A 14,439-nucleotide genomic window follows, 5' to 3' on the forward strand; every position below is an offset into this window, starting at 1 on the left:
TTTTTTTTGGGGGGGATTTCAAAGCTTTTCATTGGCCCCTTAGAACATGAAGAAATCTGCTTGCTACAGTACAAACCCAGTCATTTTGACTACTGATCATCTGTCCTTGTCACATAACAGTGTCGATTTTCTTCCTCAGTTAGATTCTAAAGTCAAGATACAGTTTAGGTACATGTGTCTTCACAGCAGAGGCCATGAAAAGAGCTTCTCTTGGCTATTAGAAAGCCATTCTTAGCACTCCATGTGGGGAAGATGACAAAGATTAGATAACTAACTGACAAGTCTTAGTGTAAGCTTCCATGACATGGTTGCCTTAGACACTAATCCCCATTTAATTTAGTTATACTATATTCCAGTATTTATTTTTTAACAGGTGATATATCCTGATGGTATATGATAGTTGCTTCAGTTAAGTGGTGTATTGGAACTGTGAGGGTCACCTTTCCATGGGGATGGGCAGTCAACTCTATGATGGTCTCACTGAGCCTGCCACCAAACCCCTTATGTAAAAGCTTGTAACTCTTACCCTGTCAGCGGTCAAGCAAGCTGTGAGTAGTAGAGATCTGTGTAATCTCTTTATCTGATTGAGTAATGCAACTCATACCTGGGAGGTTTGCTGTCTGTCCCTGTCAGCATAGGATTTTGGATGTAACTGCTAGAGAAGACACCTGGCAGCTAAACACATCCTAATGTCTTTGCTAACAGACACAGATACTATCTTACTTGAAGCAAGAATTTGTTCAATTGTGGAATACAGGCTCAAGGGCATAATAATATTTATGTGCATTTGCTGTCTTTGCACAGACAAGACTTATTAAGAAAAAAAAAAAGACAGCAACAGTTGCAGAGCTTGACATGCGGAGAAGTTTGTATCCTGCCCATCCACAGGCCCTGAGGATTCCAAAGTAAACTACTGATCTCATGAAACATACGTACATACCTCTCAAACATAAATCATGTCAGCTACAAATAATGCCAACTAAACCATCTGCCAGTAGTGGTGTAACACTTTTGGATGCGTTTAGTTGAGCAACAAAAGAAAGGAGTGGAAAAAATCACTGATAACAGGGACAGTCTTAAGGAGCAGGAACCAAAATCATGTATCTGAGGCTGTCTCTTGACAGAAGATTGCATAGTAAAGGTGTACTCTGGGCTAGGCTTTATATTATTAAAGCTTAATTGTTCGTGATTGAAAGGCTAGTCTTACTGAAGTGTGATTAGAGACCTCTGACTTTCTTAACTGTAAACTGTTCTGGTAAGAGTAAATAAACACTACCAGCTTTTAATGTTAAATTAATTGACAGTATTATGACCCTTCTGGACAAGTCACTGTTGGTATACAGCAGATAGATCTTGATGAGCTACCAAGTAAATGTTGAGATCTGGGTGTAGATTCCCTTCCAGTGAATTGGAGGATGGGAAAATTTTTAAGAAGTCTTACAGTCACTGTTCTGTGAAAAATCTGCAGAGTATACAGCTAAGGTGATTTCATTTATTTGTTTTAAAGCAAGCTGGCTCACCCCTCTTCCTTCTCACGTACGATGCTGAAGTAAGGATTAATTGCGAGAGACTGTGCCATAGGCCTGGCTTCAGTTACAGCCTGTTTTAAAACAAAGCAACATTTTTTTTTTGTATATAGCTGTTCACTACTTCATCCAAGGCTCTCTTCTAAACACTGAAAGAATGATGCCCTGTGACACTCTCTTGTATTACCAATGTGTGTTATATGCACTGATTTAATCTCGCTAAAAGCGTTTTCTATGGTTACTCAGCAGACGGTTTTAGGATCTTGTGTTACAGACAGCTGGAGACTCAATCAGCATGCTTTCAGTGTTAGCAATCTTTTTTTGAAGTGAATTAATCACTTGCAGGGTTGAGCATGGAAAAGGTGATTAATTCCACTGTGGTTTTATAGGAGAGGTGTGTATATAATATACTTAAAATCAGTTGTGGCTAAATAAGTTGTTTTTATCTACCTAGATTTGACTGCAGGTGCTAAAGTTTGAAAAACTAGAAGCGATGCATAGTTGTCACCTACAACATTGTAACATGCAATTTTTGAAATCTAATAGACTGGTTAATGTATTTTTTAATACACAACTACAGAGTGCAATAGCACCTTGTCTTGCTATGGACAAAAATTTGCTCCCGCTGAATTACTGCTATTTAGCTTTTCAGATGTGAAGTAGGTGAGGAGAGATTGCAGTAGAGTGTCTTTCCCCTCTGATTAGTTATGCAGAACAATAATTCAGCACTTGTATGTAGGTCAAGGATTAATTGATACAGAAAATGTGTCCTTTGACAGGAGTCATGGTCTGCCTCAGAGTTGAATCTTATTTGCTACATTATGATGTAGTTGCTCTGTAGAAACTTTTGGGGAATACATGTGATACCCCCTCAGTACAAATTACAAACTGTGTTTTGGGAGGGCAGTGGGGCAAACCATGCAAGTTAGATATTGCGTAGAGAGAGCAGAAGCAATTGTGGTTGTTAGAACTAGGTGAAACTAAGACTTCTGTTCTGAAGTCATTGCAATATTTTTGTTCTAACTAAGAATTATAAAGTCAGAATAAACACATCATATGAGACAACACACTGCAGCTCAAATGTGTTTTGCAGTTTTCTCCCTAATGAGCCACACTGTGCAGCCTAAAGTATTTAATGATATATTCAGAATAATGACTCCTGGAAAAACCCAGTAATTCAAAAGAAACAATTATCACATATGAAACAATCAGGTCTACATCAAAGGTAGCATTTCAGTAGGAGAACAGTAAAAAATGGCAACAATTAATTCTTTTTCTTTAAAAAAACAGTGAATAAAACCCGAAGCAACAAGAAATAACATGTGTCCATGATTCTAAGTGTCTGGCTACTGGAGAAGAGGAAGAGTTGCAACATGGAAGTTGCATGCTAGTGGCTTAAAGAAGAAGACATTTTTTCTTTGCTGCATTTGACCTACATGGCTTAAATGGGAATGGTCCCATTCATGCTCGGGTAATTGCCCAGGCTTAAAATCAAAGCTAAAACTAGCATCTGTAGTGCTTAAACACAGAGAGTGTTTATGTTTATAATTAGTACTTAGGAGTATTCTCAGAGATAAAAATCTATAGATCAGAAAGGCATTATCTGTAAACACTGAGCAGTCAGGTCTTTCAGAAAGAGTCAGGAAGACTGATTTGCTAGCAGAGTAAATCAACTCAGAATCTAGTGCTTACTCTTGGATCAAAGTACATAGATCTCAAGAAGCTTTGAGCATAACGATTTGTTTCAGGTAAAAACTAAAAAATTGGTTTGAAAAGTGTATTTTTGCTAAGAGTCAGTAACGAATTCCCATAATGACTACAGTTTGTATGTCTTGCTGAGATGAATTTAATCGGTTTATCTGAACCACAAATGACCAGTGCTTTTGATTGCTTTGTACACAGTCCTGCATTTAAGTCCTTTAACTGTGATCATCTAACCATGCCCTCCATTCCTCCTGGCACAAGCATTTAGTGTTAATACTGGACGAAGATAGAGAACCAGGAGTGACCTTCTAGGATGTAAAATAAACTTTATAATGACACAATGTTTTAAAAGAAAAAATCACTAACAGCGGAAAGATGATTGAAAGATGTTGAAGTGGAGCCTAGTATGGAAAAGGAAGATCTTCAGAATGAAATAATTCTGAAAGTTTGGTTAAAATCCAAAGTGAACAATGGATGAAGTCCTGATATACAGGGGCTCCATTAATATTTAATATGAATTTTACTTGAATGAAGACCTCAGGATTCACTTGTGAGCTCTTTGCAGTGAACCATAATAAACTTTACTCAGCCTTCTCTATAGCTTCTTTGTCATTTTCAGGGAAAAACTCTGCACAATGAGCAAATATGCACTACATTGAATTACACAATGATGCAAAGATGAATTTTTATGTATTTGTTTCAAGCTTTACTGTGTATCTGAAACCACTTTTACACCTTTGCTAGTTTGTTGCAGAACAAACAATATCAGTCTAGAGGATTAGCTTTTATAAAAATTATTTTGACAGAAGAGCTTTGGCTTCAAGGGCAAACTGATAAGCATGTACATTGCAAGCTTATTTGGTAGTTATTATTGATTCAGAAGCTATTTTCTTTAAAGATGGAAAGTCTGATTAAAGGTGGACTTCTAGACCTCTGCAAATAAGTCTTCCAGGAGCAGGAGTTTATTAGAAGCAGGCCATTTAAGAACCATGCCCTTAAATTCATTTGTGGATGACGTCAAAATGAGGTACTTCTTACTGAACCCTTTGAACTATGCACCTAGATAGGTCTTGTGAAAAGCTCTGATGTACTTCTTGAAACGAATGACTTTATACGTAAATTTAAGTTACTCTGTAGCTGTATCTTAAGATGTCATTTTTGTTGGCTACCTTGTTATTTGTGTTAATAGCTTAATAGCACAGGTTTTATGGAATCCTAGATAGCCAAGGGAGAGAAAGTAACTGATTTAAAATAGTCGCAAAAGGAAATGTAACTTTCATTTGTTAATCATAACCAAAGGCTGTAAAGTTCCAGCAATACTCTCTAGGATATTGAATATATCACAAATTTGAAACCATCCCTTGACATCAGAGCAAATATCCCGTTGAAATAATTTCACTTACCAAAATGTATAAATTCTCTGTTCCCCACTTCTCATTTATAGTTTCCCTATATGAGGAGGAATTTTCTGTCCTTGGGATCAGTGTAGCAGAGGTACAGGTGATTACCCAAATAAAATGTAACTCATGTTTTTATTCTGTCTTGGGTAGAAATCTAGTTGCAACTTGACAGTGCTATTAGCAGATGGAAAAAACCCTGTAGACTGTCAAAGTGCATGTTTCACGCTGACTGTGGCATGTTGAGTTCAAAAAGACTTTTTTCAAGATTTTTTTCTGCTATCAGTGTTATTAGTTCTTATTGTGCATGGAGGCGGCAGGCATATTCCAGCTCTTCCTACTTAGAGTTGTACAAGACCCTTGGGCTTTTATGGCTTTGCGGTTTCATAATGAAATTCCCAATAGTTGGGAAACACAAATGACAAGGTTTCCAGTTGTTGCAGATCTTTCATAGATAAAACAGTCAGTTCATGCTTTAGTGGTCTATCCATGAGGCTATTGTAGTTACAGGAGCTAATCTGTGCTCCTTCTTTTTCAGAGTTCTTGTTAGAAATATCAAATGCGCTTTGACTGCTTGTTGATGCAGAATGGAAAATGGGGGAGGGGGGGGAGTTAAGATTGTTGTCTGTTCTATTCTTGCACTTGCCTGTACTGAAGCCTTATTAAAAACAATGACCTCCCACAGCCCCCAGTGCAGAACTGGACCTTGTGATCCACTGACTTGTAGTGGAACATAAGATCCTAAGTAATGTTGACAGTTTTGAAGATACTACCTACTGATTTTTATTTTTTTTTGATACTTAAGAATAAAAGAAATAGTTGAAACTTTTACAAGCTTGAAAACTATTACAGTCATTATCACTATCAAAAGCAAGAGCTTCCCAGTTTGGTATGAGAGTTGTGCAACTCCTGGTATCTTGAGGCTTTAAACAATTTGTGGTAATAACACCTGAAACCTCGAAATCACAGGCTTAACCTTGAAAATACATAGGCTTTACACAGTAAAATAAATTGTATCTTGTACAGATTTTTGCAAGCTTTATTTCTTTTTTTTAAAAAGCATCATCAAATCATACAGTAGGCTAATAAAGATGGTCACACAATCAGAGAATACCAGGTTGGAGGAACCTCAAGGATCATCTGGTCCAACCATTATTCCAATGGGTGATTGTTCTCATTGAAAAACTTTCCTCTTGTGTCCGGTTGGATTCTCCCCAGGAGTAACTCGTCATTACACCATGTCTTTTCCACATGACATGTGAAAAAGGAATCTCCGTCTCTGTGGCCACTCTTTAAATACTGGAACATGGAGGCAAGATCTCGCCTAAGCTTTCTTTTCTCAGGGCTGAACAAGTGCAGTTTTGTCAGTCTTTCCTCCTATAGTAATCTTCTCAATGCTCTGATAATCTTTGTGGTCCTTCTCTGGGCTGCCTCCAACCTATCAGTATTTTTTTTGTGTAGCGGGGACCAAAACTGGACTCAGTATTCCAAGTGTGGCCTGACAAGCACTGAATAGAGTGAGATAATTACCTTGTGTCTGCTGGTGATGCCTTATTGATGCAATCCAGCGTACTACTGGATTACTTTGCTGCAGCAACAGCACACTGTTCCCTCATATTGACCTGGTTGTCCGCTAGGTCCTCCGGGTCTGTTTCCACAGAGCTGCTCCTCAGCCAAGTAGATCTCAGTCTGTGCTGCACTCCTGGATTATGTTTTCTTGGGTGCAAGACTTTACACTTATCTTGCTGAACTTCATAAGGTTGTCTCAGCCCACTCTTCCAGCCTATCCAGGTCTTCCTGCAGGGTGGCTCTCCTTTCTGAAGTGTCTACTTCCCCACTCAGTTTGGTATCATCGGCAAATTTCATCGGATTACACTTGATCCCATTATCCAGATTGCTTACAAAGATATTAAACAGCTTTGAGCCAAGTGTCAGTCCCTGGTGGACCCCACTTGTGGCAGGCTGTCACTGTGAACAGGAGCCTTTTTCCACCACCCTCTGGACCACTTGACTAGACCATAATGCATCAATTTCTCAAGGGCTGAGGCTGTAGGAAACTGTATGGAAAACCTTGGAGAAATCCAGGTAGACAATGTCTCCTGCTAACCTGCTCAGTTGATTTGAGGTGACTTTGTTCTAGAAGGTGATCAAGTTTGTCAAGAATGGTTTGCCCTTGGTGGTCAATCTGTGCTAGCTTTTCCCCATTGCTTGCTTTACTTGACTTGTGAGACACCCCAGGAGGACTTTTCTGTAACCTCCCAGGCACTGATGTAAGACTGATGGGTCTGTAATTTCCTCCTTTAAGACCTTCTTGTAGGTGGAGGTGACATTAGCCTTCTTCCAGTCTTCTAGGACATCCCCTGATCACCATGACTTCTCAGGATTGTGGAGAGTGGCCTTCCAACAATGTCAGCCACTGCTTTATCACCCTTAGGTGGATAATGTCAGGGCCTGTTGATTTGTAGAGGTCCAGCTCACATAGCAGTTCCTGTGCTGACTCTTCCTTCAGTGATGGTGGGTTTGTGTTTGTGCATCAACCTGGATTTTTGTTACCAAGGCCTGGGATTAATGTCAGATATATAGAAACAGGTCTAAAAAAGACCAGCTACTAGATTCTTATAGTGTAATGGATGCTTAGCTTAAGTCATGAGACTTTACTCTATAGACTTTCTAAATTAAAAAGGTGGACAATCAAATTTACAACTCTGAGTTATTTGTATTCTATGGGAGTATAGTAGTGTTTCATACATTCTTTTCATACTTTTTTCTGGGTAATATTAAAGGAGAGAATGACCAAAAAAACCACCAAACAACAGGCAGTGCAATCTTAGAGATTCCTGTGAATAAAATAGCTTCTGAAATGCTGATGTCACTACTCCAAAGTTGTTCCTCTGGCTATTTCTGTTCCACTCAGCAATGTCTGAAAGCTGAGAGACAGTGCCTGTAGTTGAATTTTGCTCATTCAGTAAAAGTAGTTGATTGGCAAAACCCATTTAAAAACATGCTTTCATAGTTGTGATGCACACTTGCAAGATAGCTTCTACCCTTTGAATACACTGAAATATTGTTTTCATATAAATTCATCTGTCATGTAGCCCACTGTAGTAGTAACAAGAATGACAAAACCCAAGCAAATCTTAAGCAGCATTATCCACAGCACTCTACACCAGAATGGATGTATGTTTTCCACTAGTTATAGGCTTTATCTTTATAAGACACATTTTAAAACTCACGTCCTTAGGGCATATCTCAGTATCTCTGTTCTTAGAGGTATTTCTGCATGTTGTTCTACCACAAATAAATAGGCAGCCATGGCTTGACAGCATATGAGTGGCTTTTTATGGATGAAATTACCTATATTTAGTCTTGCCCCGTGAAGGCATTTGGTTTCCAGTTTCTATTTTTATGGTTAACTACTTCAACCCCTACTCTTACAGCCATGACCTTGTTACAGTAGAGATCCTGCATCAAAGGGGACTTTCTTTAATATATTGTGACCTGCATTTCTTGCCTCATGCCTGCACGCTACCAGCACTTCTTGAATACTAACAGAACAGGGATTTGCATTTCAGTACATAACTGCCCAACGGGCTAACCAAGATCCCTTTTATGGTTCAGAGAGAAAACTCAAGTATCCTTTTAAAGACCACTGGTTTCAGACTGAAAGGGAGTTGATGTAAAACTCTTCAAAGATTTATGTATGAGTACCAATTTTTAGAGATGCTGAGCTTCCAGAAATGGCTTCCCTGTGAATGCCAAGAACTCAGTGAATTATAGGTTATGAACACCTGTGCTTTCAACCAAGCATGTGTGGTTTTAATTACTTTGTCATGGCCGGAATTCAGTACTTGTATAAAAATAAATGGGGAAGTATTAAGAGTACACAGGGACATTAATCGTTGAACACCATTGTAGGTAGAGGGAAGGTAGTAAAAAGCAAGAGGTTAATTTTGGAATTTTGACTTGCCGTCCTGAGGACCTGCCCTTTCTCTCCACTGATCACAGACAAAGCCTCAGTGCACTGTGTATGCAAACTGAGTGGTGTGAATTTTCCTCCATAACCTTGTCTGTGGATGACTTCAATAACCATGAGGCAAAATTTTGTAATTCCTAGTCTTTGGGCACAGAAAAATGGGAGATGAACTTTATGCCTTAGCTTGTGTAGATTGCATTTGATTGTATAAGGCGTTTACCTGAGCTAGTGTAAGTGTAGAATAGTACCTATATAATTCTGTGTTTATTTTCTAATTCCTGCTAAGATCTTGCATAGATCCACATTCTTCACTCCATTTTCAGCATGTTAGACCTTGAAAAGGGGCATGAAGGACTTCCTATCAGTTTAAAAAACACATCAACCAAACAAATCTTGTCTTTTGGAAACCCTTTATTCCACATTTGCTAGTCCAACTTCTCTTTCAAAAAATGTAATTCTATAGTAATGACTTATGTAAGGAAAAGCACAATGACTTATGTAAGGGTAATGCTGAGACCTGGAATTAATCTGTCGCTTCTGTCATAACACATTAATAAGTGTGTAGGGGGGTTGAGGTGGACAGAAAAGGAAGATAAACAGTTGAAATGAAGACTATGCTATTTTTAAAACAGCAGCAAGATAGGAAAGGACACTCAAAATAACCCTGTATCTTCCTGGTGGGGCTTCTTCAGCGATGTAACACTTTGCTGTCCTGGTTCTGTGGAATGCAAGGACTTAGAGGGAACTTTGAAAGAAGTGGGAATTCTGCTAGTCATTTTGCTCACATTAAAGGTGCATATCTGTGCTTTCAGTTGATGAAGGCCTTCTTTGACTTCAGTCTGAACTCTGAATTCCTTGGGTTTTCTTATTGCCTATCATCTTTTTTTTTATATATGGCAGCTTTTTATTTAAAACAACAACAGCAAAACCCTAAAAAAGCATCCAACAGCAAAAAAAAAATCCCAGAACAATTGCCAGCAAAACCCCCACCCTACTCTTGGGAGCCTGATCTCTCATTTAATGAAGTAGCATTTAGGAAGAAGTATTAGCTTGGTCTCTTAATACCCTTATCCTTCTTCTTGGCCATCGTACATCATGTGTGAGATGCCAGCACCCTACTCTGAGTAGTTCTGAAGTTAATGATACTCTTTGAGTTGGTAGTTAGTACGTAATGGGGTGTCTCCAAAAAAGTTTATTGAGCTTTCATAACTGAGATTCATTGAGATTCATAATACGAACTAGCTATTTTTGAGTTACCTGCTAGCAAAGGAAACATTTATCAAGAGGACTTCAGTCTAATTTGCAGTGTTTGTGAATGATTTGACTTATTTTCTCTTTCTTACAGGAATTGTCTCAATTATGACTCTCACTGTTCTTGCGTATGAACGCTACATTCGAGTAGTCCATGCGAAAGTGATTGACTTCTCCTGGTCTTGGCGGGCTATCACATACATCTGGATCTACTCATTAGCCTGGACTGGAGCACCTCTTTTGGGCTGGAACAGATACACACTGGAAATTCATGGATTAGGTTGCTCAGTAGACTGGAAATCGAAAGACCCAAATGATACCTCCTTTGTGCTTCTTTTTTTCCTTGGCTGTCTGGTAGCACCTGTTGGAATCATGGCCTATTGCTATGGTCATATTCTCTATGCAGTAAGAATGGTAAGTTTGTTCAAATAAATGACTTCTCTTAGTGTAGTATTTCTAATGAAAAATGTTGATGTTATATATTAATCTTGGCTCAGAGCCTAAATTAGTATTCTCACTTCCTATTCAAGTTTTTAAATGTTAATGCTCATCCAGGTTAGGGACCACTGGAAAGTATGTAGTGTTGGAGGAGAACCAGCCTAGACCTACCAAGGTCTCTTTGTTGTGTAGTTTTTCTGGGAGGCAAGTTATGAAACTACTCGTGTTAACTAATTCACATCAGATCCTTCCTTCAGAAAGGAAGAGAAGATAACTCTTGAGAAGATAACCCTGTAAAACTCTTTGAAGTGGAGATTAAGCCCTGGTAAAACAATTTTCCATGTTAAGACAACCCATTTTAATTTAGTCCAGATCTTTAGTGTCAGAAACTGTTGATGGTTCATTCAGATCCTCCCTTCAAAAAGGTATGGGGGAAAAAAAGCCTCTTTGCAGTTCTCCTAATTAAAGATATCTGTCTCTTCCTTGCCACTCTTGAGAAGATAACCCTGTAAAACTCTTTGAAGTGGAGATTAAGCCCTGGTAAAACAATTTTCCATGTTAAGACAACCCATTTTAATTTAGTCCAGATCTTTAGTGTCAGAAACTGTTGATGGTTCATATTCTGTGAGTAATTAGTCTGGACTCATTCAAGTTTGTGGTCAACAGTATTAGAACAAATGAACAACTGATAGCTGTGATGGAGAACACTTATGTACATGTTCCATCTCTTCCTCATTTTATGACTCACTGCAATGACACTGGGAACCTGCTGCCTAGTATTCTGCTTTAAATAGAAATTTCCTAATTTTAGGATAAAATGGCAGAGCAGTACAGAAAAATCTATTAATGAAACTTTCTTCTCTTTAAAGATTGCTTGTGACACAAATCTACAGGATTGTCTAACTAGTCAAAGGACCACTAAATGTAAACTGAACTTGTTTATGCCAGTGGATGAGGGCAAATTAGTTTTCTAAAGCACTTGAAGTGCAGCATGTTTTGTTGCATCATTGGATTTGTTGTTTTCCAGTAGATTTCCTACTCTACTTTTCCCCAGATTATATTTTTATACATAATGTACACAAGAAAAATCTGGGAAGCTTGCTGTAAAGTTCCAGAATAGTTGTTTCATGAGATAGAGGTGTATTGTCTCTGTGCTTAAAATGAATTTGCTACTTTATTTATAAATATAAATATAGATCTACATAACTTCAGGTAAAATGTAGAGCTATTGTTGTAATCAAATTTAAGTTTTAAAGAGCTAATTCTTTAATGAATACTGATCACTATCTTAATTAAATTAGTTTGTTGATAAGGAAAAGGAATATACAAAACCTTATTTATGCTAAGAAATCACCAATGCAGGCTTTATGAAAATGGCTAAAGCTAGAGCTGGTACGAGTTGTAAAACTGGCAGGGAATGTTTCGTACTTGTTAAGGCCAGATCTATATCACTGCACCTGCACTTTAATAACAATACCAGCATATTTCATTTAGACAGATCAATACACGCATTTCACGCGGGCATGTCTCTTACCTCCCTACCTCCCTACCCTCCTGTTTTGTGCCTTGTGATCAAATGTGGTCTCACTCCAATGGCCAACGATTCTATGGAAATAGGCTACAGAAATATTAATGAGGGATGAACCAGTCATTGTAAAGGTTAGAGTTAATAGCGGGTATAGTATGTATGTTTATGTTAAAATATGTGAAAGATCATGACTTTGCAAAAAAAGGTGTATAAATAGATTGAATTTTTGTGATGTATTCGAAGCATTGGGTGATTTCCAAGCTTCCCAGCGCTGCAATAAAGAAGTGCCTGCTGATCTACATGTAGATACTTCTGTCGTTTTTGCAACCTTCCCTTTTAAAACCGCAACACTATTTTCCTTTACCATTTTATTTTTTTCTTCTACAGCTTCGCAGTGTGGAAGATTTCCAGACTGCTCAAGTGATCAAACTTCTAAAATATGAGAAGAAGGTGGCTAAAATGTGTTTCTTAATGATCTCCACGTTCCTTATTTGTTGGATGCCCTATGCAGTAGTCTCCCTCCTGATAACGTATGGCTATAGCAACCTTGTGACTCCAACAGTAGCTATCATCCCCTCTTTCTTTGCCAAGTCGAGCACTGCTTATAATCCAGTCATCTATATCTTCATGAGTAGAAAGGTAGGTACATTATTTGAATAATTAGTAGCCAATAGCTGTAGAGTTTAGATCTTATTTAGTTCAATCTGTAAAGCCTAGATTTTCCTAAAAAAAAAAAAGAACAGCAAGGATAAATGGTAAAGATCTAATAAAATTAAAATCCCTGATGGTGCTTAAAGTACTACCAGAAACTGGATTTTAAATTTCTGAATTCACACATGAGCATTTGCATGAAAGGGAGGGGAAGGAGTGTCAAAATTTAAGTGTCTAGCTTTGACAGCTTGCCCATGAAATGTATTACAACTAGAAGACCTCATGTTAATCACTCCTGTACTGCAACAGAACTCCATCAAAGAAAGGTGCCTGTTGTTTAGGAAGAAGAGGTTTGTCTCTGATTCTTCTCTTACAGAAGCACAAGGATTGAACAATGCAGTGTAGTATTTAAAATACTACATCAGTAATATTTCACAGAGCTTCAGTGTATTTGAATCTTGTGTGAATCTTGCAGTGTCTTTTTATCTTATGTGGATGACAGTGAAATGGTTTTTGGAGATAAATTTTTACTTTTGCCTGCTTTTATAGTCTTCATAGGCTGCTATTTTAATGGTGGTAAGTAGCTTATTTCAGTGCTTTACAGAGCAAAGAAAGAACAGAAGTATTTAGAATTACTGGTAACATGTCAGATACACGGAGACTAGAAAGCTGTACATGTTTCTGTCATCAGTACTGTGAAGATACCTACTGAATGCCGTTAAGCAGTATTGGTGAATTTATTTAGACATTAAAGTAGCTTCACTATAACCCAGAACACTACCTAGAAGTGTAGAATGCACATACTACAGTCTTGGTTTCAGAAGTTTACAGACTTAAAGATATCTGGAGTTTAACATAATCACTTAACAAAGGGTAAAGAAGATTGAGTAACTGCTAGGAGGGTTTCCCTGGGTTTTCATTAGAGATAGAATTTTCTATGATTTCCTCCACTGGTTTGCAGTGGTCAGCCAGCAGTCTGCAGGGCCAAGGCAACCAAGTCAGTGGTTCCAATCAGCCAGGTGGGCAGCAAGGCAAAGGCTGCAATGTGGCTCAGGCCAGGACTGAGGCAAAGGTGAGCTTAAATGCTCTTCCTGAGCGAAGGTGGGCATCTTGCAGCAATTCTCCCACAGCTCATCTCACAACAGGCTGATCTAATATTGCAAAGCTGCACGGTATCAGAGCTGGCCTGGATATAGGCAGGCAATAACAATTGTGTTCAATAAGAGTATTTTTCAAGTGAGTGATTTTTGTAATACAAGGGCACTGACTCTGTACCTAGGTGTCAGGCTGAATATTAACTGAAAAAGATTTTGTAGGTTCTCATACCCAGAAAAAAATCAAACTGATACCAGGCACAATGCTGGTAAAGTCATAGCCAGGATTAAAAAAAATCTGCTGAATGCACGTACTGGAGATGCATTGTGAAGTACTTCTCACTTCTAATTCCAGATTGAGACCAAAACGATAATATTTTTGCTTATCTTCTGGGTTATTTTGCCCTCAGAAGGAATCCTAAAACCAGTTCTTCACTCTAATACTCGTCTTCTATCTAACCTGTTCTGATATGCTTGTACCTTCTCACTTCTGTGCTACTTGGAGCTACCACATTATCTCTGAAATTTTCCAGGCCTCTACATGACCATTCTTTTGCACCAGATTCTTTCTCCATCTTCTAACTTTCTAAGTCCCTTTCCCAACAGGACCTATTGCCTCCCATGTGTCAGAGTAGGATTAATTTCTTATAACAAAACCTTATTTCAGACTGGCATGGCAGAGAGATTGCTTAATAGCTGGAAAAACAAAGTCACTGGCTATGCAGAATAATTATTACATAATAGTCCTTAAGAAGACTTTTGAGAAAGATGTCCTAATCCCTTTTCAGAGAAAAGGTGTGTTGCTTCCCCACTCCCCATTTGTTGTTGTGAATTTCTTTTGTTTTGTTTTTAAGTCCTCTTCAGACATTACAGGAAT

At 38.2% G+C, this 14,439-nt stretch overlaps 1 protein-coding gene across 1 annotated transcript in view; it reads left to right on the forward strand.

Annotated features, from left to right (window-relative positions):
* Nucleotides 1-9,945: 9,945 nt before the first annotated feature.
* The window catches only part of OPN3 (opsin 3), a gene marked incomplete at its 5' end in the record, with an annotated part of 5,677 nt that continues 1,183 nt past the window's right edge, over nt 9,946-14,439 (forward strand). The window contains 2 exons of the mRNA XM_009878197.1: nt 9,946-10,265; nt 12,205-12,456. Coding sequence (XP_009876499.1) covers nt 9,946-10,265; nt 12,205-12,456 — 572 coding nt within the window. The remainder of the gene's footprint in view (nt 10,266-12,204; nt 12,457-14,439) is intronic.

This window comes from Apaloderma vittatum, unplaced genomic scaffold (assembly GCF_000703405.1).
Source record: "Apaloderma vittatum isolate BGI_N311 unplaced genomic scaffold, ASM70340v1 scaffold27031, whole genome shotgun sequence".
NCBI classification, from domain to species: domain Eukaryota; kingdom Metazoa; phylum Chordata; class Aves; order Trogoniformes; family Trogonidae; genus Apaloderma; species Apaloderma vittatum.